We start from the raw sequence: 27922 nt of genomic DNA, 5'->3' as shown, positions 1-27922 counted from the left end.
CGACATCGCGGCACCTTCACTCGCAGTATTGGCCTCCACTTGTTTGCCTATTTTTATAGACGTGCGTCAGCCCCCGCCATCAATGGAACATTTCCCGCCCTTTCTGAGTTGCTGGGCATCGCCGATTGCCGCCCTGATGCGCCATACCTGATAAGGACCTACCTAGGAAGGTAGGCACATCGTAGGTAGGTGCCTGGGTAGAGGCATTGAGGTGTGCGCCATCGCGTTGGGGCCGCCAGGCACGTCTCATTGATGCGTTGACCCCTGAGTCGCCGATTCGGGGCTGGCCCGTCGAGTTGGGCAGTCGCAACAGGGTGGCTCTAGTCCCAACAGGGCATAGTCCGCGACGCACGGTGACCTACCTACGTGAACCTTAAAACCTGCAGGCCGCCCTGGACTTTCTCTCCAGCGCCACGTAACTGCCCACCTCGCCTCATTTGTCCCCCCCCCAGCCAGCCCAGTGCCAGCCACGATTGCGCGCAGCCGTTGCGCTGAACCAGTTGACATTGACACCATCCGCAAAACCTGCGTACAAGTAGACGCCGGTCGGCGGCTACCTTCCAACCCTTGCTCCCCCGCGATAGCCCGCTCCGTGCCAAACACCGACCCCCCGCCCAGCGCAGTGCCGGCTATGGCGTGAGCCGAGTTGGCTGGCACATCGTTCGCTCTGACCCCCGTCATGGTCATGTCCAGGCGTGGCAATAATTTGGCATTTCCACGTCGAGGCCGCTCGCCGATCCGATATTTTTGTCCAACTGCAACTTCGCTGCTTGGCGTGCATATTACCGCCCGACCCGGCCACGCGACTCGAGCCCGACTGCCATGGCGACACGGAAGAAAGCTTGTGACACCTGTCACAGGAGAAAGGTACGGCCTCTGTCTCCGGAGTCGGCTTGGCGGGCGAGAGGGGGAGGGGCGCAACGCGAGGACTGAAAGTAGCGCGTCGCTAAAACCGTGCGTCTGCCACCACCGCCACCACCACAGATCCAATGCGACGGGGCATCCCCACAGTGCAGCGGATGCAAAGGTCACTCGCTGCCTTGCACGTACAACCGCGAGACAGGCGTCAAGAAGAGGGCGGCCAAGCCTGGCGGCGCAACGAAACGGTGAGTCTGACCTGCCTGCCGCTGTTCTGGCTCGCCGTGGAGGACACGTTCGAAGGAGGGACTGGCCCGGCGCCGTCCATTGGGCGCTACCACTCCGGTCCGCTCCGAATGCTGACGGCTTGGTGACGAGTCCGTGCCAGAACAACCTCGCAAAACGACCTTGCGAAGCGCATGGAGCGCATCGAACAGATATTACAGGCAGCAAAACGAGCCCGCTGTGACATACTACCCACTGCCGAAGAAGATGATGAAATGGCACAAGACGAGCCCGCCTTCGGAGCTGCAGACCCGATGCAGGTAGCCACGCCGGGCGCGGCCTCGGTGCCGACCGGAGCCTCCAGCTCGAGCCCCCAGCAGACGCCGGGCCCCGAAACCACACACTGCCGCGGACTCGACAGCAAGCTAGCCTCAATTGGCTGGATGAGGAGTCGGAACGGGAGTGTCCCGACCGTCCACCCCATGTCCATCAACTCGTCGAGGGTGCGATTCGGCAAGCTCCACTTTGTCGGCCTCGAGCTGGGCGAAATTAGCTCGTACAACGGCGTCCCGTTCTTCTCCGACGATGGCCTCAACTGGATCCGGTCTCGCTGCGGGGTTGAGCCCTCGTTCGAAAGCGCACTGGCTCTCGGGTCCCGTCGCAAGCCCACTACCGACCAGAAGCCCGTCGTGGACCCGAGCACCCCTGAGCAGGGGAAGGCTGGGAAACAAAAACTCTGGCAGACCCTGCCGGACGGTTGGTGGCAAGAGCAGCCTGGCGTCGGCGACATGCCCTCGACTCTGCAGCGTCTCCCGCAGGTCGAGCTCCCTGATCGGCGAGTGGTGGAAGGGTTTATGACGGCGTTCCGAATGTCACAGTTCGGCATCTACATGCCCATCATCGACCCGGTTCTCTTTTCAGAAACCCTCGACCTTGCCTATACCCAGTGCCCGGGAGTAAGAGGGAAGCGCGACCCGAGCAGCAGCTCCGACGGGGCTACGGGCGACGATGACGCCGGCGAAGCCTGCTACATACATCCTCAATACTACACCAGACAGGACGTGTCGGTGATGGCGGCTAGAGCTGCCGTTTACTCCTTCATCTCCCTTATTGGCCCCATGGCGGTCGTTGACGAGGAAGAGTTTGCCGGGATAGACGGCGATGCGTATTCTGCCCAGGCTCACAACATGCTCCCACAAATCCTTCCAGGGGGCTCCCTGATGGCCTTGGAGACGGTACTATTCCTGGTGAGTGATAGTTCCCCACCGACAACGTGGCATGCCTATACCGTCATGTTGATTTCGGACATGAGCCCCTATTGGACAATGGCTGAATCGTCCGCACGCACTAACCGCTCGCGCAATGCATTCCAGGTCCTGTATAGTCTTTTCACAGGCCAAATACAGGCCACCAGCACATTTCATTCAACCGCATGTCGAATTCTGTTCCTCATTGGCGGACACACCGAAGAAGGACTGGCTGCGGCCACTGTCGATGAACTCACATACCCGATGGAGGGGATGACGCTAAATTTTTTTGGAGAAGGGAACCGGTTACACGGCTCGGGCGGGTTTGAGAAGAGCAGAGTGAACGAGGAACGAGCCGAACGGCTGAGGCGACATATCCGGCAGCTGTACCGCATATCGTTCTTACTCGACAAAGAGCTGGCCATCCGGACGGGTCTTCCACCCATCATGCATGACGACTACTGCGACCTGGAGATGCTGGAGCGGGCCTGGTCTATCGACCTCACTGGGCTGCCCATCCACCAGCGGGAAATGCGGAACGGGGTGCCCACTGGCCCTACACTGCTGGAGGAGGTTACGCAGAAGGAGGTCCTGGAGCCATATGCGATGCGGCTGGTCATTCTCAAGTCTAGAACCTGCCAGCTCCTCTACTCGCGCGCCTCAGGCCGCAAGACTGACGCAGAGCTACTCCGAGACATCCGCGAGCTCGATGCCGAGCTCGACCGCTGGCGTTCTTCGGTACCACAGCACTTTCGGCCGGTGCTGGCGTCGTCGCGGAGTGCAAGCCTAAGACCGCTGGCGGCAAGGGCTGCCGCTGCCGCCTCTGGGGGCCTGGTTGGCGATCATGGTGTGTCGCCTGCTAGCAGCAGCGAGGCTGGCTTCTTCGGCGCGGCCATGGCCAATACGCCATCGCCTCCTGGTGTCTCTGGAGCACAGCAGCTGCAGCCTGGCTGGGGAAACGCGGGCGGCATCGTGCAAGATCTGGACGACCAGGTGACGATGAAGGAGATTATGCAGCACTTTGAGTACTACTACCTCCTGGCCACCATTCATCGAGCCAGCGGCCGATGCCAGGTGTGGTCGTCTGGGCCCACGGACGGGGGTCGGGAACTGGCAGTCGTCAGTTCCAGCCATGCCCTGTCTCTGCAGGCGAGCCGGTCGACCCTGATTTACCTTCGCGCAGCATCCCGGTGCGCACAGGGCATGAATTTCTGGCAAGTTGTGATCCATCTATCCCTCTGGCGCACTACACGCACTGTGGCCGTGGCCTGTGGAAACCGAGCTTGCGGTGTGACGTGCAACTCCCAGCTAACAACCTATATCGATTAGGATGCTGTTCTTCTACCCCATGTCGGCAATGCTGACCATATTCTGCAACGTCCTCCTGATGCCGCTTGACCCCGAAGTCAAGGATGACGTGGCTCTGCTGGGGTCGGTGCTGGAGCTGGTTGATGAGATGGGCCAGAGCCGGAGACTTACCCCCAACGAAGTGATACACCTCTGCATCATGAACGAGTTTGTTTCGGAACTCGTGCGCCTAGCAAGGTGCGCGCTGAGCAAGGCTGCTCGTGAGGCCGCCGAGGGAGCTTCCAGCTGAGGTGGTTCGTCGGTCGGGGCCCGACACCAGCAGCTGATGCATGATACAGGGCCCGAAGCGAAGCGGTCCCACGATGAGTTCAGCTGCTTAGACATGGACCAGCAGGTGCCGCAAGGAAGCGGCAATTCGCGGGACAGCAACTCTTGGGCGCCCCGCTCACGCGTCATGCCAGAAAGCGGCAGACAAGCGATCGTAACGGCTCGGTTCGAGCCGCGCTAGCCTGCAACGCTCGGGTATTACGGGAAAGGGACACACTAGTCTCGCCCTCCGAGTACGGCAGCTTCACCTACCGGACCTGGAAGAAGGATAGATAAATCTAGAGGCAGCCGACCGGGTTTCAAGGCCTCATTCTGTATATTCAAGCTAACTGTGTTTGATGCACCATTTTGTCCATGTGCCATGGCATGAGCAAGGGCCACTAGAGTGAACCCCCAATCAACGCACCAGTTTTTTTTTTTGGCTTTTTTTTTTTTGGCGAGGACGAGTCGATGCTTTCATGCCAAGAACAAGCAAAGTGTCAAGACAGACGAGATGGGGCTCTTGGTTGCTGGAGATAGACAAGCCAGGACCAGCAACAGCGCGACCGAGACAGACGTGCCTGGCATGCAGTCGACGACAGGGCCTGAATAATTTCAACGGCGGTCTTCTTTTTGCTCTCCCATCACAGGTCGCGGCCTTGTGATTCTCCACGAACCCCACGATTTTCTAGCCCCGTGGATCTGCATTGCAATGGTGGGGTAGGCAAAATATTGGCGCCAAGCAAGGTACCACCTCGTGTTGAACACGTTAGCCGCCAGTTTTCTCGGGGGCTCCCGTATCCCGCATGCAGCTCGTCACACTGGCGGAGACGTGGTGAATAGTCCAAAGATCAGCCGAGAGGATCGCATCCTGTATGCATGTACTCCTTCGACGACTGCCATCTCAGGGGCCTCATCAGCTATACAGTCCCCGATCCATGCACTGAAATGGTGAGTCCAGGCCTCGACAGGGCACTGACGGGATTGTCATCAATTGATCTTGGCAGCCCAGCCCGAGGTCATGGCATGTCGACTGCAACGCCAGTCATCCGGCGGCGGCAATCACGAAAAGATCCCTGGCGACCCTGATAGCCCGATGGGGTGAGGCCCCCGCTGTTCGATGGCTACCTACTACCCGCTCCTCGACCCATCGCGATGGGGGCATTAACACAACCACCTGCCGCCTTTGGACTGTTCGACTCCACTCCCAGGGACAAACCGTGCCTGGCGGGCGGCGATCCCTCCTCGTGTGCTGGCCGCGCAGGAGTTGCTACTGTGTAATCTCCCAGCCCCATGCGCCCAGCCTTCTGTGCCGCGGCTGATGATGGATAGGCCTGGGCTTGTTTGTGTACTAGTATAAAGCCGATAGAGTCGCGGGGCGTTGCCTGGCTGTTGAGGATGGCTTCGTTTCCACCCCCAACCCTCTCTTTGGTGTCGGGAACCGCAGACCGTTCCCTAGGCCGGCCGAAGAAAAGGAGCGGACTTGGATCATTCGTTTGCCAGGTTGCCCGCTCTCGCCTGTTGCGCCCACAATGGTCGCCTGGTCATCACTCGCGCCCCTCGTGGGCTTGACCCTCTCGGTTGTTGCCGGCGTCTCTGCCCAGGACGCCGCTGCCGAGCCGTCGGCCAAGCCTCTGCTTGAGGACGTGCCGGGCGCCTTCATCGTCGAGTTCGAGGGCGACTATGACGCCGACGCGCTCGTCAGCGACCTGCGCGGCGAGAAGCTCGAGGCCGAGAAGCGCCTGAACCTCAAGTACAAGCTGTTCAACGGCGCCTCGGTCAACGTCAACGGCACGGGCGGTGCCGAGGAGACGGCGGCCAAGCTCGCCGGCCACGAAAAGGTCAAGAGGGTCTGGCCCGTCCGCAAGATCAGCATGCCCATGGATCGCGTCCAGTCCATCGGCAACGGCTCCGCCCGCGCGAGCGCCGAGATGATGGCGCGGCGCGGCAACATGCCGTACAACAGCACCTACTCGACGCACGTCATGGGCCAGGTGCAGAAGCTGCACGCCGAGGGCTTCACGGGCAAGGGGATCCGCATCAGCGTCATCGACAGCGGCGTCGACTACACGCACCCGGCGCTCGGCGGCTGCTTCGGCCCCGGCTGCAAGGTCTCGTACGGCTACGACCTGATCGGCGACGACCTGAGAGACTTCCCCAAGCCGGACCCGGACCCGATGGAGGCGTGCTTCGGCCACGGGACGCACGTCTCGGGCATCATCGGCGCCAACCCCAACGAGCTCGGCTTCCAGGGCGTCGCGCCCGACGCCGAGATTGGCATGTTCCGCGCCCTCAACTGCATCGGCGCCAGCAGCAACGAGATCCTCATGGCGGCCTTCAACATGGCCTTCGACGCCGGGTCTGACATCATCAGCTCGTCCACGGGCATCCTGGGTGGGTGGGAGGACGACCCGTGGTCGCTGACGGCGGCGCGCATCGCCGCCGCCGGGGTCACCATCCTGATCGCCGCCGGCAACGACGGCGAGAAGGGGATGGCGCAGGCGAGCAACCCGGCCTCGGGCCGCGGCGTCGCGTCGATCGCCTCCATCGACAACACCGACATCCCCCGCGTCTTCCCCGCGGGCACCTACCAGGTCGACGGCGGCGGCGACGACGCCGAGCAGCAGTTCCCCTACCGGACCGCCGAGTTCGTGCCCATGGGCAACCTGACCCTCCCCCTGGTCATGGTTAAGGACCAGTCCGGCGCCATGCTGGACGCGTGCAGCCCGCTCCCCGACAGCGTCCCCAGCCTGGCCGACGTGGTCGCGCTGGTCGGCACGGGGTCTTGCGCCATGGGCGAGTCGGCTGTGAACATCAAGGCCAAGGGTGGCAAGCACATGATCAAGGTCCACACGACCGACGAGTGAGTATCCAGCAGCGGCTCTTGTACCGCATTCGCTTCTGTAAATATCATATCCCACACTTTGCTAATCACTCCCACCACGCCAACTTGTAGCCCGCTGTACTTCTACTTCCCCCCTGAGGCTGGCATGTCGGGTGTTGCCGTCACCACGGCGTCGCAGGGCAAGAAATGGGCTGCCGCCTTCGCCGCCGGCCACAACATCACCATCACCACCCGCGACACCGACAAGTCCCCCACCATGGCGGTGCACATGCCCGCCGTCGTGTCGGGCGGTTACACGTCCTTCTGGTCCACCTGGGGGCCCTCCTGGCAGATGAACGTCAACCCCAACTTGGCCGCGCCCGGGGGCGAGATCCTCTCCACCTTCCCACAGGCCGTCGGCACATACGCTGTCCTCTCGGGAACCTCGATGGCCACCCCCTACGCCGCGGGCGTCGCCGCCCTCCTGATGCAGAAGCGCGGCGTCCGGGACTCGGAGACCATCCGCGCCCTCCTGGCCAGCACCTCGAGGCAGCTCGTGGCGCACGACGGCCAGCGTCCGGACCCGGCCGGCCGGCTGCACAGCGTCCTGCAGGTCGGGCCCGGCATGATGCAGGCCTGGGACGCGAGCGAGGTCAAGGGCGTCCTGAGCACGGCCGGCATCTCGTTCAACGACACGGCCCACACGCGCGACATGACCTTCTCTCTCAAGAACACGGGCCCCGCCGAGGCCACGTACGAGCTCGGCCACCGGCCGGCCGGCACCGTGTACGCCTACGACGCCGACGGCGTCAACTACGCGTACCCCGTCCGCCCGGCCGACGGAGGGGCCGACGCGACGGCGCGGCTCTCGTTCCCCGCCACGGGCGACCTCGTCACCGTGCCGGCCGGCGGCTCCGTCGACATCACGGTCCGGTGCGAGCCGCCGCGGGGCCTGGCCGCGGCGCGCCTGCCCTTCTACAGCGGCTTCGTCACGCTCAACGGCACCAACGGCGACGCCCTGACGCTGCAGTACCAGGGCGTGGCCGCGGCCCTGGCCGAGCAGCCCGTCATGCGGACCGCGCCGGGCCCCACGGGCCTGCCCGCCACGTACCTGGCGGCCAGCGACTCGCGCTGGCCCATCCCCGTCGCCGACGACCACGTCTTCCGCGTGCCCCGGCCCGCGAACCCGCCCGACGGCCGCGCGACGGGCTCGTGGCCCCAGGCCAGGATCACCATGATGCTGGGCGTGCGCGAGTTTGCGCTCCGCGTGGTGCTGCTGGACGGCGACAACGCCACGACGACGACGACGACGACGGACTGGTTCGGCCACAAGACGTTGGGCACGGCCTACGGCAACCCGGCGCTGCTCCTGCCCCGCGACCAGTACCGCCTTTCGTTCCTGGGCCTGCTGAGCGACGGCACCGTCGTGCCCGAGGGCCGGTACAAGCTGCTCGCCACGGCGCTGCGGCTGTTTGGCGACCGGGAGAGGGCCGAGGACTGGCAGGTGCTGGAGATGGGGCCGTTCAAGCTGCAGTATCTGTGAGGGGGGGGGGGGTCTCTCTGCCCGTGGTGGTGGTGCTGTTGCAGTTGGTTGAGGGCATGTAAATATCGCACGACATTTGTAGGGTGCACATATATTTTTTGCTTTCCAAGATGCCACGGCGTCACTTTAGTAATGTAGCAAAGCACCTCATAGTTCGTTGTTTGCTTTTTCGGCAGCGAGCCATGTCGTCATTATCTTCTATATGTAGCCCAAGCACCGCTGTTTAAATCTGCCTTACTGTCCGAGCTTCCTGCCAAACTCGCCGACGGCCCTCCCTGCATCTTTGAGGCTGCCGCCCATCTCCTTGGCGACCTTCCTGACGTCACCGGCGAGGTCCTTGCCGGCGTCCTTGGCCTTGTCGCCGAGCCTCTTGGCGCCATCCCGGACGTCCCCGCCGACCTGCCTGCCCGCGTCCTTGAGATCCTTGCTGACCTTGTCCAGCTCGTCGGCGAGCAAGCGTCGCGCCATCTTTCTGCCCAGGTCCTTGATGGCCTTTCCCGCGTCCTTGGCCTCTTGGCCGACCTTCTCGGTCGCGTGTTTGGCGCCGCCGGCCACGGCCTCGCCCGCGTCCTCGACCTTGCCGTCGAGATTCTTGCCGGCCCTTTCGAAGCCCTTGCCGAACGTCCTTCAGCTCGTCCAGAAGCGAGCGCTGTGTGATTTTCTTGCCGAGGTCGCCGATCGCCTTTCCGGCATCCTTGGCGCTGTAGCCCATCCTCTTGGCCGTGTCCTTGGCGTCGCCGGCGAGGCCCTTGGCTGCCTTGCCGAGGCCGTCGCCAACGTGCTTGCCCGCGTCCTTGATGCCCTTGCCCGTCTTCTTGAGGTCGTCCAGCAGGCCGCGGACGTGCAGGGCGGCCACCACGCCGGCGGGGCTGCCGACGAAGCGGCGCTCGACGGCGGCGGCCGGGCTCTCGCCGCCCAGGACGGGGAGGGCGAGGGCGAGGATGGTGACGAACTGGATGAGCTGCATTTTGGGGGTGGTGTGGTTGGTGGAAAAAAAGTGAGCCCAAGTCAAAGATTGAACCTTGTCTTTAGCGCGGGAAAATGTCACGGAGAAAAGAAGAGAGTCGAAAGACAAGGGAAGACAGTATGAAAATGGAAGAAACTCGATGGAAAGAATGTTGTGAGGATGGAGATGAAGAAGCCTCTTTCTAGATGGCACCCAGAGGAGAGCCAAGACTTTATATCAAAACTTGACCTAGCAGAGCCTCTAGATGTGAAAATCACGACTTACACCACGGGCCAGGCAACGCCGAGAGGCTGATCCAAGAAGCGGAGTGATGATGACATGCGCCACTGTAGGAATTTCCCCAGGGCACGAGATTAGGTTATCCCCCGCTCTCGGCCTAGCGTTACGGTCCCCGAAAAAAAAACAGAAGAAAAGAGACGACATGTGCACAACAGGGTCAGCCCCAGTCATGAGGCGACATCGATCGCCAGACAGAGTAAAACAGGGGAAGACGCCCACCTATCCAGATGATGGGGGATGCCTGCTGATGCGGCTTGACGGGACTTTCCACGCCAGGCGACGGCCCGAGTCGGTGTCCTAATCATCTCCTCCCTCCCCCTCCCCCTGATCTCGGGGGCAGTGCCAAGCATCCACATCTTTGGTCATGCTGGCCTGCCCCGAGAATCCAAAAATGGCTCGCAGATCGGTTAATGCTAAAATAGGGGGCCTAATCGAGCGGTTTTGGATCATTCACAGGCGAACTGCGGACCTTGAGGGTGAGGATTCGATTCACAAGGCGTCGGCTGGCGATGCCCCGGCGAAAAGGATGAAAGGAATGGAGAATGGGAGAAAAAAATGAGGAAGAAAAGAGACCAAAGACTTGCTCCTTCGCAAAAGCTCACCGCCCAGCCCCCGATGGGGGTGGACAGCTACGGAAACCCCCGAAGGTTTTGCTCCGGTCCCATTCCGCGATTAAAACGGCCCCTAGTCACGCATCTCTAGGTATTCAAGTGCTTGGCTAGGGGAGTACCCGTCCCCAGGCCTGGGCACCCCAATCCCTCAGGATTGTTCTTTGCGGGACTCGAACCGTCGACCTTGGGGGCCAAGGTTTCGCGATCTCGAGGTGGCGTGGATAAGGTTGGGAGCAGTAGGTTTTCGACTTGGGTAATTCGGCGGGGCTCGGTCGTCCGGGGAAGACCTCTGGGCGGGAGAAGCATATATGGCTGTGTCGGCGTGTGGCATAATATCGGGGTTTGAAGGCGTTGCAACCCTTCTCACCTTCTCACAAAACACACGGTACTAACGAGGATTTGTTGCGCTGAAATCATTAGCACACCACGCTATTTCTCACAATGCATAAGAATCCATCATTGATAATTGCGTCGCGGTAGGGATAATGCACACTACAAAGGCTACACATGTCTGATTGTCTATTCTCCGACACAGTCCTGCCATCATCTCCGTCAGGTCCCCTCAAACGTCAGCAGGCTCTCGACGCCGACCATTCCAAAGCCACTCCGGCGCAGCGCCTCGCGGCCGCGGTGGGCCGGGAACTCGGCCACGACCAGAACCTTGACGTCCCGCGGCTCGACGCCGTTCTTGGCAAGCAGCGCCAGCACGGCACGGAGCGTCGTCCCCGACGCGAGCACGTCGTCCACCACGACGACGGGCCTGCCGGCCAAGTCGCCGAAGCGCCCCATTTCGAGCCCCAAGTCCCCCCCGCTCCGATCCTCCTCGCCGGCGGCGGCGGAAGAAATGTACGACCGCGTGCCAGCCACCGAAACCGTGGGCGGTGGCAGCCTGCCGGCCCTCCGGACGAGGCGCAGCGGCACGTCGAGCGCCGCCGCCAGGCCCGCCGCGAAGACGAACCCACCCGCCTCGCAGCCCACGACGGCGCCGGGGCTCGGCCGCCCGCCCCCGCGGAGCCGGCCCTGAAGTAGCGACGTGCATAGGCGCAGGCCGTCCGGCCGCTCGACGATGCTCAGCACGTGGCGGAACTGGACACCGGCGCGCGGGAAGCCGGGCACGGCCGGGACCATGTCGCGCAGGCGATCGACGTCGGGGTCGAGCAGAGGCAGGATGTGGGACCGCGCAAACGCGGCCGCACCGTCGGGCCCGCCAGCGTTGTTGTCGAAGACGAGGCAGGGCCGCCAGTCAGGCGGCGGCGCCACAGTAGGCCCGCCATTAACGGTCGTCGCAGCGTGGACGCCGCGCCTCATGGCCAGCAGCTCGGGCGTGGCAGCAACGCGCACCTCGATGACGCGCGCCCAGGGGACCAGGTGCGCGCGGGTTGCGACGGGGGCCTCGTCGCGCATGCCCGTCACGAACAGTACCTCGGCTGTCCCGACACTACTCGCCAGCTCGGCGAACACCTCCTCGGGAAGGCCGGGGCGGGCCGCGAGCTGGGCGCTGTAAAAGGCCGCCATCGCTGCGCGGTGCTGCTCCTTGTAGTCGCGGTTGTCGTCCATCAGAAGGCGCCGGGCGTCGATGCCCGGGGCGGCGGCGGCGTACGCGCGCTTGGTAGCGTCGCTTATCCTGGCGACGCGCGCTGGAACACCGGCGGCGGTGAGCGTCGACGCCCAGGCGGCCGCGCAAAAGTCCTTGCCCGCGCCGTGCGCACCCGTCACGGCCACGACGAGCCGCGGCCTTGATAGCGGGCCCATCAGCGGGCAGGCGAAGGGGAGCACGCTGTGCGGGTCAAGCACGCGCTTGAGCCGGACTAGGCGCTCGCGGTTGGGGCCGAACGCCCGGGCTGCCAGGGCCGCGTCGCGCGGGTCCGGGCCCAAGTCGGCGCCGTAGGCCCCGCTGCCCAGCGGGAGCAGCTTGTGGGAGACATCATACACCCAGCGTGTGCAAGTGTCGGCGTCGGCGTCGGCATCTGCGCGCTGCCAGACGCCGGCGATATTGCAGGCGAAACGCCAGTCACGGCAACCAAACGCCGTTGCGCCAACCTCAACGTCGCTCACGGCGCCGCCGCCGGCGTGGACGAGGTGAATATAGCAGTAGGGGGAAGGGCGGGTGTCGAGGGCGGCGAGGAGCTCGTTGCGGACGGCCTTATCCGATATGCTCTTGAGGAATACGCACCGCTTGAAAGCCGAGAACTTATTCCCGCCATGGCCTCCATGCATCAACTTCATGTACATGTCCGTTTCAAACAGCCTCATTCCATCCACCTCCTTGATGACTTGGGTGTGGTGCCCCAGTATTGGGATTACGCCCTCGGTCTCACCCATCCGCTCGCCCGCCGCCGAAGGGCTGTACAACGTCATGCCAAGACGGGACTGGCCGTTGTTCGAGAAGAGGTAGACATCTGCAGCCTTGATCCGCTCAAGTTTGCCAATGGCCTCGTCCAGTTTGACGAGCTTGTGATGCGCCTCTGCAGCATTGCCCATCAGGCTATCCCAGTTTCGGACATCGTGAGCGACGTGGGGGACCGTTTTGAAGACCACACTGACGACGATGTAGAAGTTGGTTCCGGAGCCCTTGAGTGCCCATAGAAGATCAACCCCATGGCTGGACTCCTCAGAGTTGCTAGGCAAGAACTCGTTTGGCACGCGGCCGAGACGCAGGACGCACCCGTCGACGAGGCTGACGACGACGGCGCCAATGATGGCATCGCACGTCAGGCCGTAGCGCCTCGAGAGATGGCCGATCCCGCCCTGGAGCCACAGGCCGGCGCCAACGCTTGGCCGGCTCCCCAGAGGCACTGTCAAGCCATCAGCCATGGCCGCCTGGATGATTCTGCCGCTGGTACAGCCGGCCTCGGCTATGAGCAGCCTCTCCATGTCACCACCGGGGGTGATTTGGATCTTGCTGAAAGCCCTCATGTCGAGAGCGAGGATGCCAGGCTGCTGGCAGTGGCCACTGTGTCCCCCTCCAATCACCGTAAGTCCCACCATCCGCGATATGGCCCAGCGGACGATCTGCTGGACGTCCTCGATTGTCGCCGGCTTGGCTACATCTGCCGGCCGGCGGAGACTTGCCTCCCTATTCTTGACTCGCGTTTCACCCACGAGCATCTCCATCGGGAGCCCAGACGTCAGTCCGGCGCTTTTGTTGAAGGCCATCATGATCTGAGGAGCCTCAAAGAGAAGCTCTCCCGACCGCTTCCTGTCGCGGCGGCCTAGGCGTCTGCATAGCGTCCTCCACTCATCCTCGGGATCGCCTCCAGGCACACAGCACCCTGCAAGGAAGGAGGCAGCCGCCGCCAGAGTCTGGTCATCATCCGGCAAGGCAAGGCAGCCCTCGGGCCAGGTCGCAACCTGATGGCAGAGGACGCCTGGAAGGTCTAGCGTCCTATCGGGGTGGAAGACGGCAACGATGCCGCCCTTGGTGAGCAGCTGCACGGCCTTTTCGACGAAGCGGGCCTTGGGGTTCATGCCGTACATGCTGCGGCAGAATAGGACGAGGTCGAATTTGGGCTTTTCTTGCGAGAAGATGTCAAGATCCAGGCTGAACGGCTGTCGATGGACGGCTGGGGGGCACTCAAGACTAGGCAACTTGGATCGGGACTGTAGACCCGCCTCCAGGTGTTCGGCAAACAATCCATTGCACTCGTACGCCTCGTACTTGACAACCCTTCGGCGAGTTCCTAGGTCGGGCATGGACGCGATTGTCGTCTCTGGCCCAGGTCCGATCTCGAGAACGGAGAGCTCGCCGCCCTGCCCAGGGAGAGCGGCGAGAAGGGATGATAGCTGGGGGAAAATGAAGTTGTTGTAGTTTCCCGACTCTGCGATACGTATGATGCGGTGGGCTTGACTGTATTGCAAGTCAGACAAACACGCTCTAGGGGCGTCCCCATCCGGGCGCTGCCGCAAGGCAGACTTCAGAGCGTCGACAGAGACCATTTTCGGGTTTTTCTCGTGAAGGGTGAGTGGAAGGGCAGGGCTTGCGGAGCTCATGGCAGAGACCTGGAAGCCTGCATCCTTTTATAGGATCATGGCTTGTTGCATGTTTTTGTGGCGGCTGCTTCTGCCTGGGTCTGCGGGTCCCCATGTCCATGGGCGCTGCGTGAAAAAACAAACAAGGAATACATGCGGCACACATGTGGCACACATCGAGACGCCGATGACTGGTCAGGCAAACAGAGGCAGCCCAGCAAACCGTGGGGAAAGCCGACTGTGGGCTGGCAAGTTCCATGCTATTCCTTTGTTGGTTCCAGGCGGTGTCTAAATGATATCCAGGATATGTTTGATCATGGCTATCACCTTTTCCTCTTCTAGGCGTCGAGCAACCAGCTGTAGACTAACAGGCATCCCGTGGACCGCGTCGGCGTCATCTGGTGTCCGAGTCAGCGGCGTTCACACAAGGTCCGAGAGTCAATAGCTTACAATCTGAGTGGACAGCCTGGCACATGGGGCTCAGGGGCTGGGTTGTGGCATCGGGCACGTCGAGGTTCTTGTCTGCCAAAAGGCCTGTCGGGAACGAAACGCAAGAGTAGTCGAGAACGTTGAAGACGCCGGTGTAAGCAACTGGAAACCCAAGAGTTAGTCCACGGGAGGAAGAGCGGGGAAACAGACGGAACCCACCGTGCTTGTAGGTGCCATTCTTGACAGAGGCAAACGGCGTTGTGGGGCACAGGATGGCATCGATGCCGGCCGCGTTCCATCGGTCGAGGTACTTCTTCTGGAACGCGGTGCGCTCGAGGTGGATCTGCCACATCTCGTACGTGCTGACCTCTTTGGCGCGCGAGTGGGCCTCCATCTCGGGCCTCCACGGCTCGCCCGTCCGCTGGAGCTCGCGCCGGATCGACTCACCGCCGTCGGCGACGAACATGCGCTCGAGGAGGCTGAGCCCCTGCTGCTGGTCGACGGGGTCCCAGTCGACGACCTCGGCGCCAGAGGCACGCAGCTTCCCGACCGCCTCACGGAGGGCGCGCGCGACGGGCGCTGTCGGCCTCACGATGCCGTCGTCCCACATCACGGCGACCCTCAGCTTGGCGGGCAGTGTCACGCCTCGCCACGGAATAGGCAGGCAGCGCGGATCGTGAAGCCACGGCTGCCGGTCGGTAACGGCGCGGCTGTAGTACTCGAGATCTGCGACGGTTCGCGCCATGGGCCCGTTGACTGACTGCACAGCCTCCTGGCCGGCCATACCAGAGCGGCAGCCGAGGGTGGGGAAGCGGCCGAAAGAAGGGCGGAGGGTGAAGATGCCGGTGCAGGCGGCGGGGATACGCAGCGAGCCGCCTGTTCGACGTCGACATTAGCAAAGGACTCGTTTGGCGTCGCCAAGGCCGCTGGTAGATGCTGACCAATATCGGTGCCCACGCCGAGCGGGCTGCCCTTCATGGCGATAAGGGCCGACTCGCCGCCGGAGCTACCGCCGCTGGTCAGGCCCCGGTTGCGCGGGTTGACGGTGCGGCCAAAGACGTTGTTGACTGACTCGGCGATCATCATGGCCGTCGGGACGTTGGTCTTGACGTAGAAGACGGCGCCTGCCCCCTCGAGGAGCTCGGCCAGGGCGGCGTCGCGTTCGGCAGGGCAGCCGACGTGGGACGCGAAGCCTACGGTGGCATCGAGACCCTTGAGGTTGAAGTTGTCCTTGAGCGACACAGGCAGGCCGTGGAAGGGACCCAGCGGCTGGCCGGTGCGCTCGAGATGCTCGTCCAGAGCGCGGGCCGTGGCCAGGGCGCGGTCGAAGCACGTCTCGGAGAGGCAGTTTGTCTGGCGCGATGGGGGTTGAGCGCTACTTCAGGGGCGGAGGGAGATGACGGTACTGGAAAGCGGAAAGTCCTACCAGCTGATGCGCCGCGGCGGCTCTCTTGCAAAATGCCCTTGTCACGTCGACGCATTTGAGGTCGCCAGAAGCGAGCCTGGGAAGCAGCTCGGTAGCAGTGCTATTGGTGATGGCGATCTCCTTCACGGTAAACCAGCCGGAGGCCTCAGGCCAGCCGGTAACATCCTGCTGGGAGTTTGGAGGGAGGAGCTCTGCTGGTACACGCCATTCGGGGGGGATTGAAGCAGCAAGGGCCTCCCGTTTGCTGGCACCAGCGACCTCCCAAGCGGTGGATTTGTTGGCGCCCAAGCTTCCCATTTCGTTTTTCTTTGCTTTTTTTTTTTTTTTTTGTGACAGGCGGGCTGTGTTCTTTGCTGGGTTTCAAATCGGGCACTTGGGCCAAGACAACAAAAGTAGCCAAGAAAAAAGAAAAGTCTTGCAGCCTCGTCTTATGGTACAAGGGAGAATGGGTGCATCCTCTGGGCGCATATGCCTATTAAGTACGCGCCCGACTTGGCTACCTCCTCAGCAGCTACGAGCAAGATCAGGGCGTCGGGCCGGTCATCGGCAGCATCAAGACTACACTCGTGGGCTCGGGGACGCATTATCGGGACGCATTTTCGGCCGGTGATTCATCGCAGTGCGGAGAATGGGAGGGGGGCTCTTGCGGGGAGATTTGGAGGCGGGGGAGCGGAGATACGACAGCCGATATTGGACCCATCCTGGTCTCGTGCGATAGATACCAGGTACATGTAGGTGCCTAGGTACCTACACCTAGGTGCCTAGCTAGGGTAGGCAGGTGGGGAGGTTTTTCGGTCACAAAGGTGGGCGTGGATGGGATGCTGCATGTGTGCGGGCTGGCGGGGGATTCACTGTGGTGGTGATCGGATGGGATCCCTACAAGATGCACCAGCTGCCCCGCCCTCCTAGATAAGATAAGGACATCCACCCCCACCTGACCTAGGTGGGCTGGTAGGTGGATGAGGGACCCCCATGATAGACAGACACGCTGCCCAAATTTCAGGTCTACTTTTTTCCTTGAGCAACGCGACAGGGCTGTAGGTCATGGCCCCTTTCGGACGGGACGCAACTCTGAGCTTCAGTAGCTCCCGTTAGTCCAGTCTACTTCGACCAGTCACACCGTCTGATTACACCCATTGATGTCAAGCTCGATCAAGCCAGTGGTTTGGCCAGCAGTCGAACTGAGACGGGGCGAGGACGCCGCCAGGGAGAGGAAAAAAAAAAACTCGTAGAAGTCGAGGATGGCTAGAATAGCTTCTGTCAGGATCTCCCCATCTCTTCTTTTCCTTCTTCTCCTTCTTCTGTAAGCTATTTTGGATACCGGATGGGTGCCCCTGCAAGGAGTCCTCCTCACAGCCCCTTTTCTTTTTTTTCTTTCCTTTTTCTTTCCCTTTTCCTTCTTTGACAGCTGGCCACGCCGCCATGATGCCTAGCTGGCCTGGCATCGATCCCAGCACCCCGGCCATATGTCCCCGCGGGCTGGGAAAAAGTCGTGCGTGCTTCTCGCATACTGTCACCTGCCTATCCGACCACTCAGCTCGTAATGTTATTACACGACGCCTCCTTTCCCATCCCGCTGTCAAGCATGCTGAAACGGCCTTTGTTGGTCCAGGCTCGCCGGATCGCATGGAAGGAGCCAAACATGGAGCTATTCGCAGGCCATATCTCTTTGTCCTGAGCTTCCTAGCGTGTTTCTTATGCAGCCACGCCCTCCTTGCGGTCCGTGATGGTGGCGTCTCTGAAAGAAAGTCATCTCGGGTTCTGCGACTGGCACATCTCCGTACCAAGAGGCAGGGCCTGCCTGCCATCTCGGCCTCCCGGCCGTGCCCACGTCGCTTCCACCGACCTTTGCCTTGCAGGCAGTATAAGGACCCCCATCCCTCGCCAACTTGAACTTGTCGTAGCATCACTTCATACACAAACTCTTCTCCCATTTCCCACTCCATCGGTCGACTCGGAGCACCTCACAAACAACCATCACACCCTGAGCACTTCCACTTTGCGCATAAAAATCACATCCCACGTCAAGCCGCCTCTTAGAGCCCCCGAGTAGCGCTCCAACTCCAGATCCCCACCGACAACCTCCCCACCCTCAGGAGGGCCATCGGACCTTCAGCATTCCGTCGCGGCCGGACCGCCCACCACGTTCCTCCACGGACACACTTTCGTGGTAGCATCGCTCGCTGCCCGAGGGGTCCATCGACTCCAAGCACACCGCCGCGGCTAGCCCGCTTCGCAACCACCGTCAAGCCGTCGTTGGGAGCCCCCTCAGTAGCGCGCAGACACCGCATCTCCATCATCGCCGGCACCATCGCTCCCGGAGTATACCATTGGCTCTTCGGCACACTACCGCGGCTGCCCCACTCCTTCCGGTCCGCATCAGGTCGCCGTCGGGAGCTCCAGACCCCGACCCCGGGAGGCTTGTCCATCTGCAACAGCGAGCCCGGCCTTGTAGCACTCGCCCAAACAAGGCACAACCGTCGACATGGACCCCCTCTCGACATCCCTGGCCGTATTCTAGGGCATCTTTGGGATTGCGACTGCCATTATAGAGCTCTACCAGATGTGGAGGGCCTGGAAAGAGGTCCCCGATCGCTTTCAAAAGCTTTTGGTGCTGTTGAACGACGTGGCGGGCAAGATCAAATTTGTCCGGAGTCTGCGATTTGCCGAGAGGGAGCTCACCTCCCATATCGTCCGCCTCAATATGATGTACAATGAGAGGAACACACGCATTCGTGTGGCCAAGATTAACGCCAAGTTCGAGGCCCATATCGGCAGCGCCGAGAACGGCAAGGTGAAGCTTCTGTGCCATCTCAAGGCCTGGGCCGATAAGGAGACCCATGCCGAGGCTATCCAGGAACTTGAGGCTTACCGGGGCCTCCTGAGCGGTGACATCAATAAGAGTTAGGAGAACTGATGTCGGATGGCCCAAGGTGGAAGAGCGAGTGCCTGTAATGTACATGGCGATTATTGTGTTTGCATTTCGTGGATCCTCGATCAGACCCTCCCTGTCTTTACCGCCGCTCGTGTATTTGCGATTCCCGTTTTTGTTATTTCTGCAATCTTGTGGATTCTGTATCAGAACCTTCCTGTCTTTACAACCGCTCCTGTATTTGCGATTCCTTTTCCTCATCTAACTCGTCTCCATCTTCACCACATTGTTGTCATTTCTGTGCGTTTAGCAGCCCTGGCCGTAATCCTGCAATCACTTTCCGCGCGCGAATTTCTTCATTCTATTCCAAGTGACCCGCACCCCGCAACGAGACTTTCTCTCCTACTCCTGGTGCTCCTGGAGCTGTTGCTCCTGCTCTTTGAGCTTCTGCTTTTGCTTTTGAAGCTGCTGCTGCTCCTTTTGAAGCTGCTGGTACTGCTCCTGAAGCTGTTGCTGGTGCTGCTTTTGAAGCTGCTGGTGCTGGTGCGGCTCCTCCTGGAGCTGCTGTTGCTTTTCCTAAAGCTGCTGAAGCTGTTCCTCCTTCTTTTCATCCTCCTGCTTCTTGATGTGGTATTCGAGTACTCCTTTGCAGACGCAAAGGCGGGGCTCCTTGGAGACAATGAAGTCAAGGTTTTTGATGTTCAAATGCACTGGACCCAATCCGCCGCGTGGGTCCGACACCAGGCCGTCGCCCGCGCAACCGTCGTTAGCGACATCGCGCTCTTTGAGCAGCGTTCCCTTGAGAGTCTCGAGGACGTAGGGCGAGGATCCAAAGCCGCCAGTCAGGAGGATCCGGTCGACGCATAGATAGTCGGGGGCCAGGCCCCTCGACACCCCCAGGTCGACAACGCCGTCGGGGGCCTTGCCAGATACAAACACGTCCTCTATCATCATGTCGAGCTGCCGTTTCAGGCACGCTCGACCCATTCTAGACACGCCAAGCACCTCGTCGTCGAAAAGCCTCTTGAGTAGCTCGCTTCGGGTACGGGTATTAGTACGCACGCCAAGGTATTCCCGGAGCTGAAAAGGGTGCTCCCTCTGGAGATGAGGCCCGGGCGGCCATCACCGCAGATGGAGAGCTGGGGGGCTAGACTTACTCCTTGATTGACACCGTGTCCATGCCACCGGTGAGCTGTCCCATTGACAGGCCTTCGATCAGCGACCGAGTGGGATCGACGGCTTTGTCGTTCTTTCTATGTTCACAATTCTCGGGGCAACTCGCGACATCGATGTCCAAAGCCTGATGTGAGATTGTTCCTTGGCAGATCTTGATCTTGCGAGTCTCTAGATTGGGGTCGCCCACGATCGATCGTGCGGCCGACTCGGCATGGAATTGGCAATAGGATTGGCGAAGGAAGGCCCACAGTGATCCTCGAGGTTTCGATCGACCCAAGTCGGGCCAATCTTCACTCCGACGATAGGATCAACAGATTAAAGCGTGACCGTCCGCGCGACCGGGTCTTCCACACGGAGGACGCAAAGATCCTGTATCATGTGGTGCGGTTGCTTGTCAGCCCGTCGGTATCCATACGAGCGTTTCTACCTGAGGTTCCCATATGGTACGTACCGATGTCCCACCCCCAGCGTCTACGACAATGGTCGTCTGGTTGACCTATTTAAGGCATCGGCTGTGTCAGACAGCTAGCAGCCTTGATTGTTTATAGACCTTTGCGGCGAACGGTAGCTCGATCGGCCACATACCTGGAAAATATCGGGGCTGGTGGCTGTGTACAGCGAATAAATGGCTGCGGCCTGGCTTTCTGTAATCACGTCCTCGAGGACGGAGTGGCCATCAACCGAGTCGAATCCAGCTTTGATGAGAATCTGCCGAAGCCTCTTGCCCGTATAAGTGGATGTGCCTGTATCGGCGGATGTGGCTGCATCGGCGGATGTGGCTGCATCGGCGGATGTGGCTGCATCGGCGGATGTGGCTGTATCAGCGAATACGGCTGAGGCGGGGACGCTCAAGGCGAAGTCAATGTTGGCCTCGTCCCATGGGGGGGCCTGGTAGGCGCCCATGTGCCTGTTCTTGTTGTAGAAGACCTTGATGTCGCCGAGAAGCTTCTGCGCCATGGCGAGGAAGAGCTCTTCCGCGCTCCTCTTGGGGCCTGAGCCACGCAGTGGCTTCACCATGCCGTCAGGAAACTCATTCTTGAACATGCCGTAGATGGCCTTGCCCTTAGCCTGGGCGATGTCCTCCTTGGCTAAAAAGCCGTATGTGATGAGCTCGCCGTCATCGCCCTCGCTGTACGACAGCAAGCTTGGCACCATCGGGTCTGTCGCGTCTCCGGGCTAGCCGATGACCACTTGGATCTCGTGCTCATGTCCCGGCTTCAGATGGACAAGTGCACACTTTGTGACTGATAGTTTGCATGCGGAGCACTGTTAGGATAGCGTGATAAGGGGTAAGCTGGTGTTTGAGGTTGCGCAGCTTACAAGTAGTCCCGATGTCGATGGAAACCATCTTCCGGCACTGGTTGGCCTCGGCCACCGCCGCCGCCGTTGCGGTCGCCGCCGACATGTTGGGCAATTGGTCGGATGCTTCAGTTCGACAGAGTGATTGACTTGTTCGGTTGGGGTCTGCCGTACTCAACCAGACGTGTCGAGCAGCCCGGGTTGGAATGTGTTTTGTCAAAGCAGGCCGTCCCGACGGGCAAACGAAGGCTGGGGAGAAACGGAGCTTGGAGAAAGGCAAGGATGAGGGGCTTTCGTCAGGAAGAGTGGACACCAGCTGGGGAATTGCCCTCCCCTCGGAACCCTTTAGGTATCTGCCTTACCCGTCTACGTGTATCCTTACTAGGTGTTTTGGGCGGCTTGCTAGGTAGGTATGTGCTTGGGTAGCTCGTGGAGAGGTACCAGCGATACCCAGCATATCTAGGTGATTGATGCTTCTATGTATCATGATGTGTGCCGCATCCTCACCCGAAGTGACGCCCATCCGGCTCCTGTCAACGCTGCCCACTTGAGCAAAGGTCGCGCGACCCGACCTGAATAAAGAGACGCCTGGGCTTCTAGCAAAAGAGCCTGGGCAGGGATTGGCCGTTTGCGGCTGGATGCAAAGGGTGAGAAAGGCGGGCAGCTTCCTTCATGCCTCATTCCTTCTCCTATCTCCCATTCTCCACCACACACGTCTTTCCCTTCTCGGCGGGTCTTGTGTTTGGTGTCTTTTCTTTCGCATTTGCTGTCTCTCTTCTTCAACCATTCAAATAGCCCATCACCCGGCCACCCTTCTCTTCGCCAGCATCTATCTCATTTTCTCCAAGGTTCCCTCCACCGCCACAATGTCTTTCCCAGCCGCCGCCGCCGTTGGCTTTGCAGCTTGTGGTGCCCTCGTTGCTGCAGCCATTACGCTGGCCATCTGCCGCCTCCAACCAACCAAACGCGAGCCCATCGACAACGAGGCACAGGATGTCGTCCCCACCGAGCCACAGGCCATCGTCCCCACCCAGCCACAGGTCGTCGTCCCCCTTATATTGGGACACCCGGGCATCCGCTACATTTCGCGCAGTATGAACGAACCCGGCCCATTGCTCACAACTCTGGCCAAAAACTTGAAAAACGGAGTCCGATCGATGGTTGCAAACTGCTGCATGAGGGCTAACGAATATAAACCGGTCGACATCTCCCTATCTCCCATTATTGCTGCGGCAGGCGACGGCGAGGATTGGGAGGAGCTACTCAACCATCCGATCGGACGTTATTGGGGACTGCAGGCCCTGGTGATGCGTGTCATCGCTCGCTGGATGGACCCCGAAAGCGACCCGGACCACACCCTGATCCCACCCGACCTCCTCCGACTCTACCAAACCAGCATCGCCAAGCCTGTGAAGGATCCGAAGCTTCAGGCCGCCCTGGCCGCTTGGCCCAAAATCACCTACAACTTTATGTCCGAGGCGGGGGAGACCATGATGCGCCGGTCGGGCGCGGACGATGCGCGGCCGGGCGGGAAGCGGAACTCTGCGATCGCGTCGCCATGAGCAAAGCAGGGCAGGGCAAGGTTCGCGGCGGCCATGGTGACCTCGCGGAGGCAATAGGGGCCATGCGGGGAACGTGTGTTCCCGAGCGCCCTCCTCCTGAACTCCTCATCAATCCCCTTCTCGCGGCACAATTCGTCCAAATCCTCCACCCCTGGGCCGAAAGGCTCGAGCAGCTGAGCGAGCAGCTCCTCGAGCTTGAGTACATTGGGGAGCCTTCCGTAAACGGTGTGGTTGTCTGTGCTGCTGGTCTGCCTGGGGACAGGTAGGCCCCTGGTCAACAGTAAAGCTGTCGGACGCCGACCGGTCATAGGCCTATCACGCTTCCCCGCAGGCCCAGTCCTCCCGGCGGCACCTCGGGAAATGGCTGGGACGACCAGCCCAGGCCCCTAGGTAGCGCCGCAGGCTTCCCTCGGATCGAGATGCGGGGGCGCAGCGAGATCGGACGGAAACAGGACGGTGGGGCCAGAAATGCGCTTTGGTATCACGAGGCCATTTTACTGTGTAATGACGCGACGCCTCCGCTAGACCTTGGGCCTTACGGGATAGCTAGGCGCCCTATTATCTTATCTAGACGGGGTCGGCTGTATGGGTCACGATAACACCTGGCGCCCGACGCCCGACCCCGATCGCCAATTCACAACCGCGCTTCGACACCCCATAAAGAGGGCGGCCGCCCAACCTCGGCACGGCGGCTGCCGGAGCGTCGACGTGCGTCGCAGCTCTCCTGTCGCTCAACGGCCGCCACGCACGGCGCATCTTACAATGGCGCTCAACAAAGTCAAGCAATACCTGCACGTCGAGTATCGGCCCGGAGAGCGCAAGCTCATCCAAAAGGTCAGGCCGTGCATGCAGCCACAACCACTGGTCTCTCAAAAACCAGGCTGACCAGTGCGACCAGATCGACTTCTTCATCCTGACTTTTTGCTGCCTAAGCTATCTGGTCAACTACGTGGGTTTCCTACTGTCTCGCCCAGCCTGACCACAGCTGACCACAGCTGACCATCGCCAGCTTGACCGAACAAACATCAACAATGCCTACGTCTCAGGCATGAAAGAGGAGCTGGGCTTCGTCGGAGACCAGCTAAACCAGATCAACACCTGCTTCACCATCGGGTACGTCGCACACCACTGCAGCTGATGATGGAAATATTCGGTCCCATTAACACAGGACACAGCTACGTTCTCGGGCAGGTGCCGTCCAACTTGTCCCTCCACTATGTCAAGCCGCGCTACTGGTTCCCCCTGATGATGATGATCTGGGGCGCCCTGACCATGTGCACCGCCAGCGTGCGCAGCCCGACGTCCATCATGGCCATCCGCTTCTTCCAGGGCCTGGCCGAGGCCTCCACCTTTGTCGGGACGCACTACATCCTGGGCGCCTGGTACACGGAGCGCGAGCTCGGCAAGCGCAGCGGCATTTTCACGGCCTCGGGCCTGGCCGGCACCTTCTTCGGCGGCTTCATCCAAACGGGCATCCACAGCAGCATGGACGGCCTGCACGGCCTCAGCGGCTGGCGCTGGCTCTTCATCGTCGACGGCTTGCTGGTCGTCCCCATCGCCGCCTACGGCTTCTTCTTCTTCCCCGACACGCCCCACGCCACGACCGCCTTCTACCTTACGGCCGAGGAGAAGGCGCTCGCGGCGGCGCGCGTGCCGCCGGTCGGGGAAGAGCGGTCGCCGCTGACGCTCGGGTTCGCCAAAAAGGTGCTCGCGTCGTGGTACTGGTGGGGCTTTGTCGTGCTCTGGGTCATCGCGGGCGAGACCGAGTCCTTTAGCACCAACTCGCTGCTGGGCCTGTACATGAAGAGCCACCCGGCCGGGTCGTACACGGTCGCGCAGCTCAACAACTACCCGACGGGCGTGCCGGCCGTCGGCATCGTCTCGACCCTCTTCTGGGCCACCCTGACGGACCTGCTGGGTGGCAAGCGGTACCTCGTCGCCTACTTTATCGGCGTTGTCGGCGTCGCCACGTCCGCCATGGTCCTGGCCGCGTCCCGCGACCCGGCCAGCGCCGCGTCCACGTCGGTCGTCTTCGCCGCCTACTACTGGGCCGGCGCCGTCTACGCCTGCCAGGCCACCTTCTTCGCCTGGTGCAACGACGCCATGCGCCACGAGGACCCCGTTTTCCGCGGCGTCGTGCTCGCCGGCATGAACCTGTGCAGCAGCGCCGTCAATTCGTGGTGGAGCATTGTGTTTTACGGCGCTTCCATGGCGCCTTGGTTCATTGTGAGTTTTTTTTTGAGTTTTTTTCTTTCTCCTTCTCTCGGTCGAGTTCGCGTGCTAATTCAGGTTCGCTTGCAGAGGGGCATGTGGGCCATGATCGCCACCTCCATCGCGCTGGTCGTCTGGACCGTCGGCTTGTCGTATCTGACGCACAGGGAGGAGAAGCGCAGGGTCCTCGACGCGGAGGAGACGGTTTCGGTCGCAAAGGAAAAGGAGGTGAAGGGTGATGAAGCATGATGGATGGTGGTATCTTGATCGACACATCAATCCGTACGGCCCACGGGAGGAGGGCCTTTCAGTCTAAGCCTACATACACAAGCATCTGCAATCCACCGGCATACGGCAGGATGGTACCCTTGAATCCACTGTTCGGCCGGCTCACGTATTCCAGGAGCTCCCTGTAACCCTCCTTTGCGGCCTCGAAATTGTCGGCAAGCACTATAGCTCCCTTCTTGAGATACGGCTTGACCAGCCTGAGGGTTGGGAGTGCCAGCGGTGTCCAGACTGTTTTTGTTGGTGTTTTGGTTACTACTGGTTAGCCAAAAAAAAAAAAGGACCCTCTTGTCACTGCCAGAATACTATTTTGGGAGTGGGGAGCAAACTTGCTGTCGAGTAGGAGACAGTCCACCTGGGACGGCATGTTCTCCTTCAGCGTGTGCCGCAGGTCGCCCTTTCGCAGCTCGATCCAGCGCGAGACGTCCTCGACGCCGGCGCGGTCCCAGTTCTCGCGCGCGCGCGCGGCCTTTGCCGGCTCCAGCTCGGTGGCGATGACCCTCGCGGCGGGGCCGGGGCGGGCGACGCCGGCGGCGGCGGCGTTCTGGCCGACGGCGAGGGCGAGGTAGATGGTGGAGAGGCCGAAGCCGGTGCCGGCCTCGACGACGGTGCGGGCGCCCGACGCGCGCAGCAGCAGGTACGCGAGCGCGCACTTCTCCGGGTCCAGCGCCACGTACAGCCCGCGCGTGCGCGCCTGCCGCGCGTCCTGCACCGCCGCCGGGCTCGCGTCGTCGGGTATGTCGGTGCTCACAAAGGGCGGCTCGTCCAGCGCCTCGCCGTGCAGCTCCGTCAGCACGTCGAGCACGCGCTGGCTGGCGCTGACGGAGGCCAGGGCCTTGTAGATCTCGGCCTTGGCGAAGGTGGAAGGCATGTTGTCTCGGGGGGTGGGGGTGGGACGTTTTCTGCCAGTTGGGGTTTGAGGGAGGGGAGACCGTGTCTGAGCTCTGGAGGATGCTGAAAGGGAGGTTGATATTCGAGTGAGTCTTGACGTCCAGTGTCCCTCTGCCGCGGCTGTTTTATAAACGAGCCCCCGATTTGCTGAGTCGGGCGACAGGTTGGGCTGTGACTCAGATGGATCGATGGGCTGCCGAACGGTGGGTAGCTTTTGGTTGTTGCATGTGCATGGCCAACGCACGCCACATGGCACCCTCTGCCGTCATTCGGAACCCGAGAATTCGAGCCGCGAAGCAGATGCCGCCGTTCCGACTCCCCCGCGTCTTGGATACGAAAAAGAAAACAGGCAACGCACCAATCGCGCCGCGCCGCGCCATCTCGCCGTGATCATTGGCCGACAAGGCTGCATGTCTATTGACAGCATGGCTGACGGCGCTCCTCGGAGGGGCAGACAGGAGTGGGTGGGTAGACCAAAGGACGACCGAGGTTGGGCTGGGCAGTGCTGGTGCTTCGCAAGACAGCAATCTTGTGGCGGCCGTGCGAAATGAAGTCGGGTATCATTCAGGTCAGGATCCGCCAGCTCCCACTTGAACTTGACGGGGAGCTGATCCGGCGGCCTTGGTCAGAAATCATAATGTCGGCGTCGATAAATATGATAGCTTGGGGGCGTCTATGCAGAGGGGCCGTCAGACCCCCCTCCCCAGGCAGCTAGGTGCCTACCAAGCTCGATAGGCAGCTATCTCCCAAGGAGGGTGCACACACAGGCGGGAGCGCGGCCTTTGCTCAAGGTCGGCAAAGCAGGGGCTGGGAACCACCGCCAAGAGTCGGACAAGCTTCACTGCGGCTGATGAAGACGCGCGCAGCATGGCGCTGAGGGGCATATCTGACCTGGGTGTGATTGAGTGACGTTTGTACCTTTGCGCCGGCAAGTTTCTGGCCGGGCTCCTAGCCTCCTTTCTGCGTACTCTCATACTAGGAGACCGTACTTGGTACCTGCTGTATTCCCTGGATGATCCTGACTCTCCATGATGTAATCTCTTAGCAACCTCGTTTGTTCCCCAGCTCCCTCCGTTTGACTGCGCAGGGAGCTGCATCGCCAACGTCCATTCCGTCCAGGCTAGCCAGCACGCTTTCGTACGCCCTGGGGAGAGATCAGAGGCAATAAGAAGGCAACCCGTCCCCGAATTGTCTATCTGACATCGTGTCCGCGATGTCGACCGCGGCGGCACCCAAGGGCGACCAGTGCCGCACCATCCTTTCCATAGACTTTGTGTAAACGTGCGAGGCATGTCGCCCAACCTGCCCCCATTCTATCAACCCCAGCGGCGTCCTAAGCCGTATCGCGATTCCAAAGGTTGGAGATGGGGTAGCTCCAAGGTGGGAATAAAACCCGAGTCTGGTGTCGTATACCAAGGCGGATACTGACGACAAGTATTTGTATAGCTACGCTGCCAATAAAGACATAGACAGCGACTTGGATAACAGGGTGGTTTATAGAAATGGAAGTTCAAGACGAATTTGTGGCTGGTAAGGTGATGCCCCGAAAACGGTACAGGGAGAAGATATTGACTGACAAAAAAGTGTTTTCCTACAAGCCCATGCAGACTTTGCTCTGCATTTCCGAGCCCCAG

At 61.0% G+C, this 27922-nt stretch overlaps 12 protein-coding genes across 12 annotated transcripts; 5 read left to right on the top strand and 7 right to left on the bottom strand.

The window, feature by feature from the left end:
- Positions 1-421: 421 nt before the first annotated feature.
- Positions 422-4580, top strand: GGTG_07173 (hypothetical protein). The gene is made up of 5 exons (XM_009224997.1): positions 422-867; positions 985-1106; positions 1247-2330; positions 2457-3544; positions 3660-4580. Exons 1-5 carry the CDS (start codon positions 823-825, stop codon positions 3925-3927), a joined length of 2607 nt encoding a protein of 868 aa, XP_009223261.1. The 5' UTR covers positions 422-822; the 3' UTR covers positions 3928-4580.
- An 801-nt stretch (positions 4581-5381) lies between these two features.
- GGTG_07172 (minor extracellular protease vpr) lies at positions 5382-8311 on the top strand (the record flags this gene model as incomplete). Its single annotated transcript, XM_009224996.1, has 2 exons — positions 5382-6807; positions 6901-8311. The coding sequence occupies exons 1-2, from the start codon at positions 5477-5479 to the stop codon at positions 8309-8311; spliced, it is 2742 nt and encodes a 913-aa protein (XP_009223260.1). The 5' UTR covers positions 5382-5476.
- A 234-nt stretch (positions 8312-8545) lies between these two features.
- GGTG_07171 (hypothetical protein) lies at positions 8546-9278 on the bottom strand (the record flags this gene model as incomplete). The annotated part of the gene is made up of 2 exons (XM_009224995.1): positions 8546-8881; positions 8934-9278. The coding sequence occupies 2 exons, from the start codon at positions 9276-9278 to the stop codon at positions 8546-8548; spliced, it is 681 nt and encodes a 226-aa protein (XP_009223259.1).
- Positions 9279-10574: 1296 nt separating this feature from the next.
- GGTG_07170 (hypothetical protein) lies at positions 10575-14104 on the bottom strand (the record flags this gene model as incomplete). Its single annotated transcript, XM_009224994.1, has 1 exon — positions 10575-14104. One exon carries the CDS (start codon positions 14102-14104, stop codon positions 10721-10723), a length of 3384 nt encoding a protein of 1127 aa, XP_009223258.1. The 3' UTR covers positions 10575-10720.
- A 321-nt stretch (positions 14105-14425) lies between these two features.
- GGTG_07169 (hypothetical protein) lies at positions 14426-16289 on the bottom strand (the record flags this gene model as incomplete). Its single annotated transcript, XM_009224993.1, has 5 exons — positions 14426-14535; positions 14588-14728; positions 14786-15442; positions 15508-15919; positions 15993-16289. The coding sequence occupies 5 exons, from the start codon at positions 16287-16289 to the stop codon at positions 14426-14428; spliced, it is 1617 nt and encodes a 538-aa protein (XP_009223257.1).
- Positions 16290-17414: 1125 nt separating this feature from the next.
- On the top strand, positions 17415-18900 carry GGTG_07168 (hypothetical protein; the record flags this gene model as incomplete). Its single annotated transcript, XM_009224992.1, has 3 exons — positions 17415-17484; positions 18046-18443; positions 18514-18900. The coding sequence occupies 3 exons, from the start codon at positions 17415-17417 to the stop codon at positions 18898-18900; spliced, it is 855 nt and encodes a 284-aa protein (XP_009223256.1).
- A 366-nt stretch (positions 18901-19266) lies between these two features.
- Positions 19267-19818, bottom strand: GGTG_07167 (hypothetical protein; the record flags this gene model as incomplete). Its single annotated transcript, XM_009224991.1, has 2 exons — positions 19267-19440; positions 19519-19818. The coding sequence occupies 2 exons, from the start codon at positions 19816-19818 to the stop codon at positions 19267-19269; spliced, it is 474 nt and encodes a 157-aa protein (XP_009223255.1).
- A 537-nt stretch (positions 19819-20355) lies between these two features.
- Positions 20356-21195, bottom strand: GGTG_07166 (hypothetical protein; the record flags this gene model as incomplete). The annotated part of the gene is made up of 3 exons (XM_009224990.1): positions 20356-20409; positions 20492-20536; positions 20626-21195. The coding sequence occupies 3 exons, from the start codon at positions 21193-21195 to the stop codon at positions 20356-20358; spliced, it is 669 nt and encodes a 222-aa protein (XP_009223254.1).
- A 21-nt stretch (positions 21196-21216) lies between these two features.
- GGTG_07165 (hypothetical protein) lies at positions 21217-21445 on the bottom strand (the record flags this gene model as incomplete). The annotated part of the gene is made up of 2 exons (XM_009224989.1): positions 21217-21284; positions 21361-21445. 2 exons carry the CDS (start codon positions 21443-21445, stop codon positions 21217-21219), a joined length of 153 nt encoding a protein of 50 aa, XP_009223253.1.
- A 760-nt stretch (positions 21446-22205) lies between these two features.
- GGTG_07164 (hypothetical protein) lies at positions 22206-23227 on the top strand (the record flags this gene model as incomplete). The annotated part of the gene is made up of 1 exon (XM_009224988.1): positions 22206-23227. One exon carries the CDS (start codon positions 22206-22208, stop codon positions 22899-22901), a length of 696 nt encoding a protein of 231 aa, XP_009223252.1. The 3' UTR covers positions 22902-23227.
- A 4-nt stretch (positions 23228-23231) lies between these two features.
- GGTG_07163 (hypothetical protein) lies at positions 23232-26301 on the top strand. Its single transcript, XM_009224987.1, has 5 exons — positions 23232-23735; positions 23800-23850; positions 23911-24014; positions 24077-25127; positions 25203-26301. The coding sequence occupies exons 1-5, from the start codon at positions 23487-23489 to the stop codon at positions 25359-25361; spliced, it is 1614 nt and encodes a 537-aa protein (XP_009223251.1). The 5' UTR covers positions 23232-23486; the 3' UTR covers positions 25362-26301.
- GGTG_07162 (O-methyltransferase) lies at positions 24702-26402 on the bottom strand. The gene is made up of 2 exons (XM_009224986.1): positions 25731-26402; positions 24702-25628 (listed from the first exon to the last, which is right to left on the bottom strand). Exons 1-2 carry the CDS (start codon positions 26266-26268, stop codon positions 25420-25422), a joined length of 747 nt encoding a protein of 248 aa, XP_009223250.1. The 5' UTR covers positions 26269-26402; the 3' UTR covers positions 24702-25419.
- Positions 26403-27922: the final 1520 nt, after the last annotated feature.

Source organism: Gaeumannomyces tritici, assembly GCF_000145635.1.
Source record: "Gaeumannomyces tritici R3-111a-1 unplaced genomic scaffold supercont2.3, whole genome shotgun sequence".
NCBI classification, from domain to species: Eukaryota; Fungi; Ascomycota; class Sordariomycetes; order Magnaporthales; family Magnaporthaceae; genus Gaeumannomyces; species Gaeumannomyces tritici.
Note: the sequence above shows the minus strand (reverse complement) of the source record. Positions and strands in the feature narration are given on the sequence as shown.

Excerpts from the sequence above, each read along its gene's own strand:
- GGTG_07163 (XM_009224987.1), top strand. The coding sequence starts at position 23,487 with ATGGGTCACGATAACACCTGGCGCCCGACGCCCGACCCCGATCGCCAA. Across the intron at positions 23,851-23,910 it reads TAAGCTATCTGGTCAACTAC|CTTGACCGAACAAACATCAA; the intron begins GTGGGTTTCCTA and ends GACCATCGCCAG. Across the intron at positions 25,128-25,202 it reads CCATGGCGCCTTGGTTCATT|AGGGGCATGTGGGCCATGAT; the intron begins GTGAGTTTTTTT and ends GTTCGCTTGCAG.
- GGTG_07173 (XM_009224997.1), top strand. The coding sequence starts at position 823 with ATGGCGACACGGAAGAAAGCTTGTGACACCTGTCACAGGAGAAAG. Across the intron at positions 868-984 it reads ACACCTGTCACAGGAGAAAG|ATCCAATGCGACGGGGCATC; the intron begins GTACGGCCTCTG and ends CCACCACCACAG. Across the intron at positions 3,545-3,659 it reads GCACAGGGCATGAATTTCTG|GATGCTGTTCTTCTACCCCA; the intron begins GCAAGTTGTGAT and ends TATATCGATTAG.
- GGTG_07162 (XM_009224986.1), bottom strand. The coding sequence starts at position 26,268 with ATGCCTTCCACCTTCGCCAAGGCCGAGATCTACAAGGCCCTGGCCTCC. Across the intron at positions 25,629-25,730 it reads GGACTGTCTCCTACTCGACA|TCTGGACACCGCTGGCACTC; the intron begins GCAAGTTTGCTC and ends CAACAAAAACAG.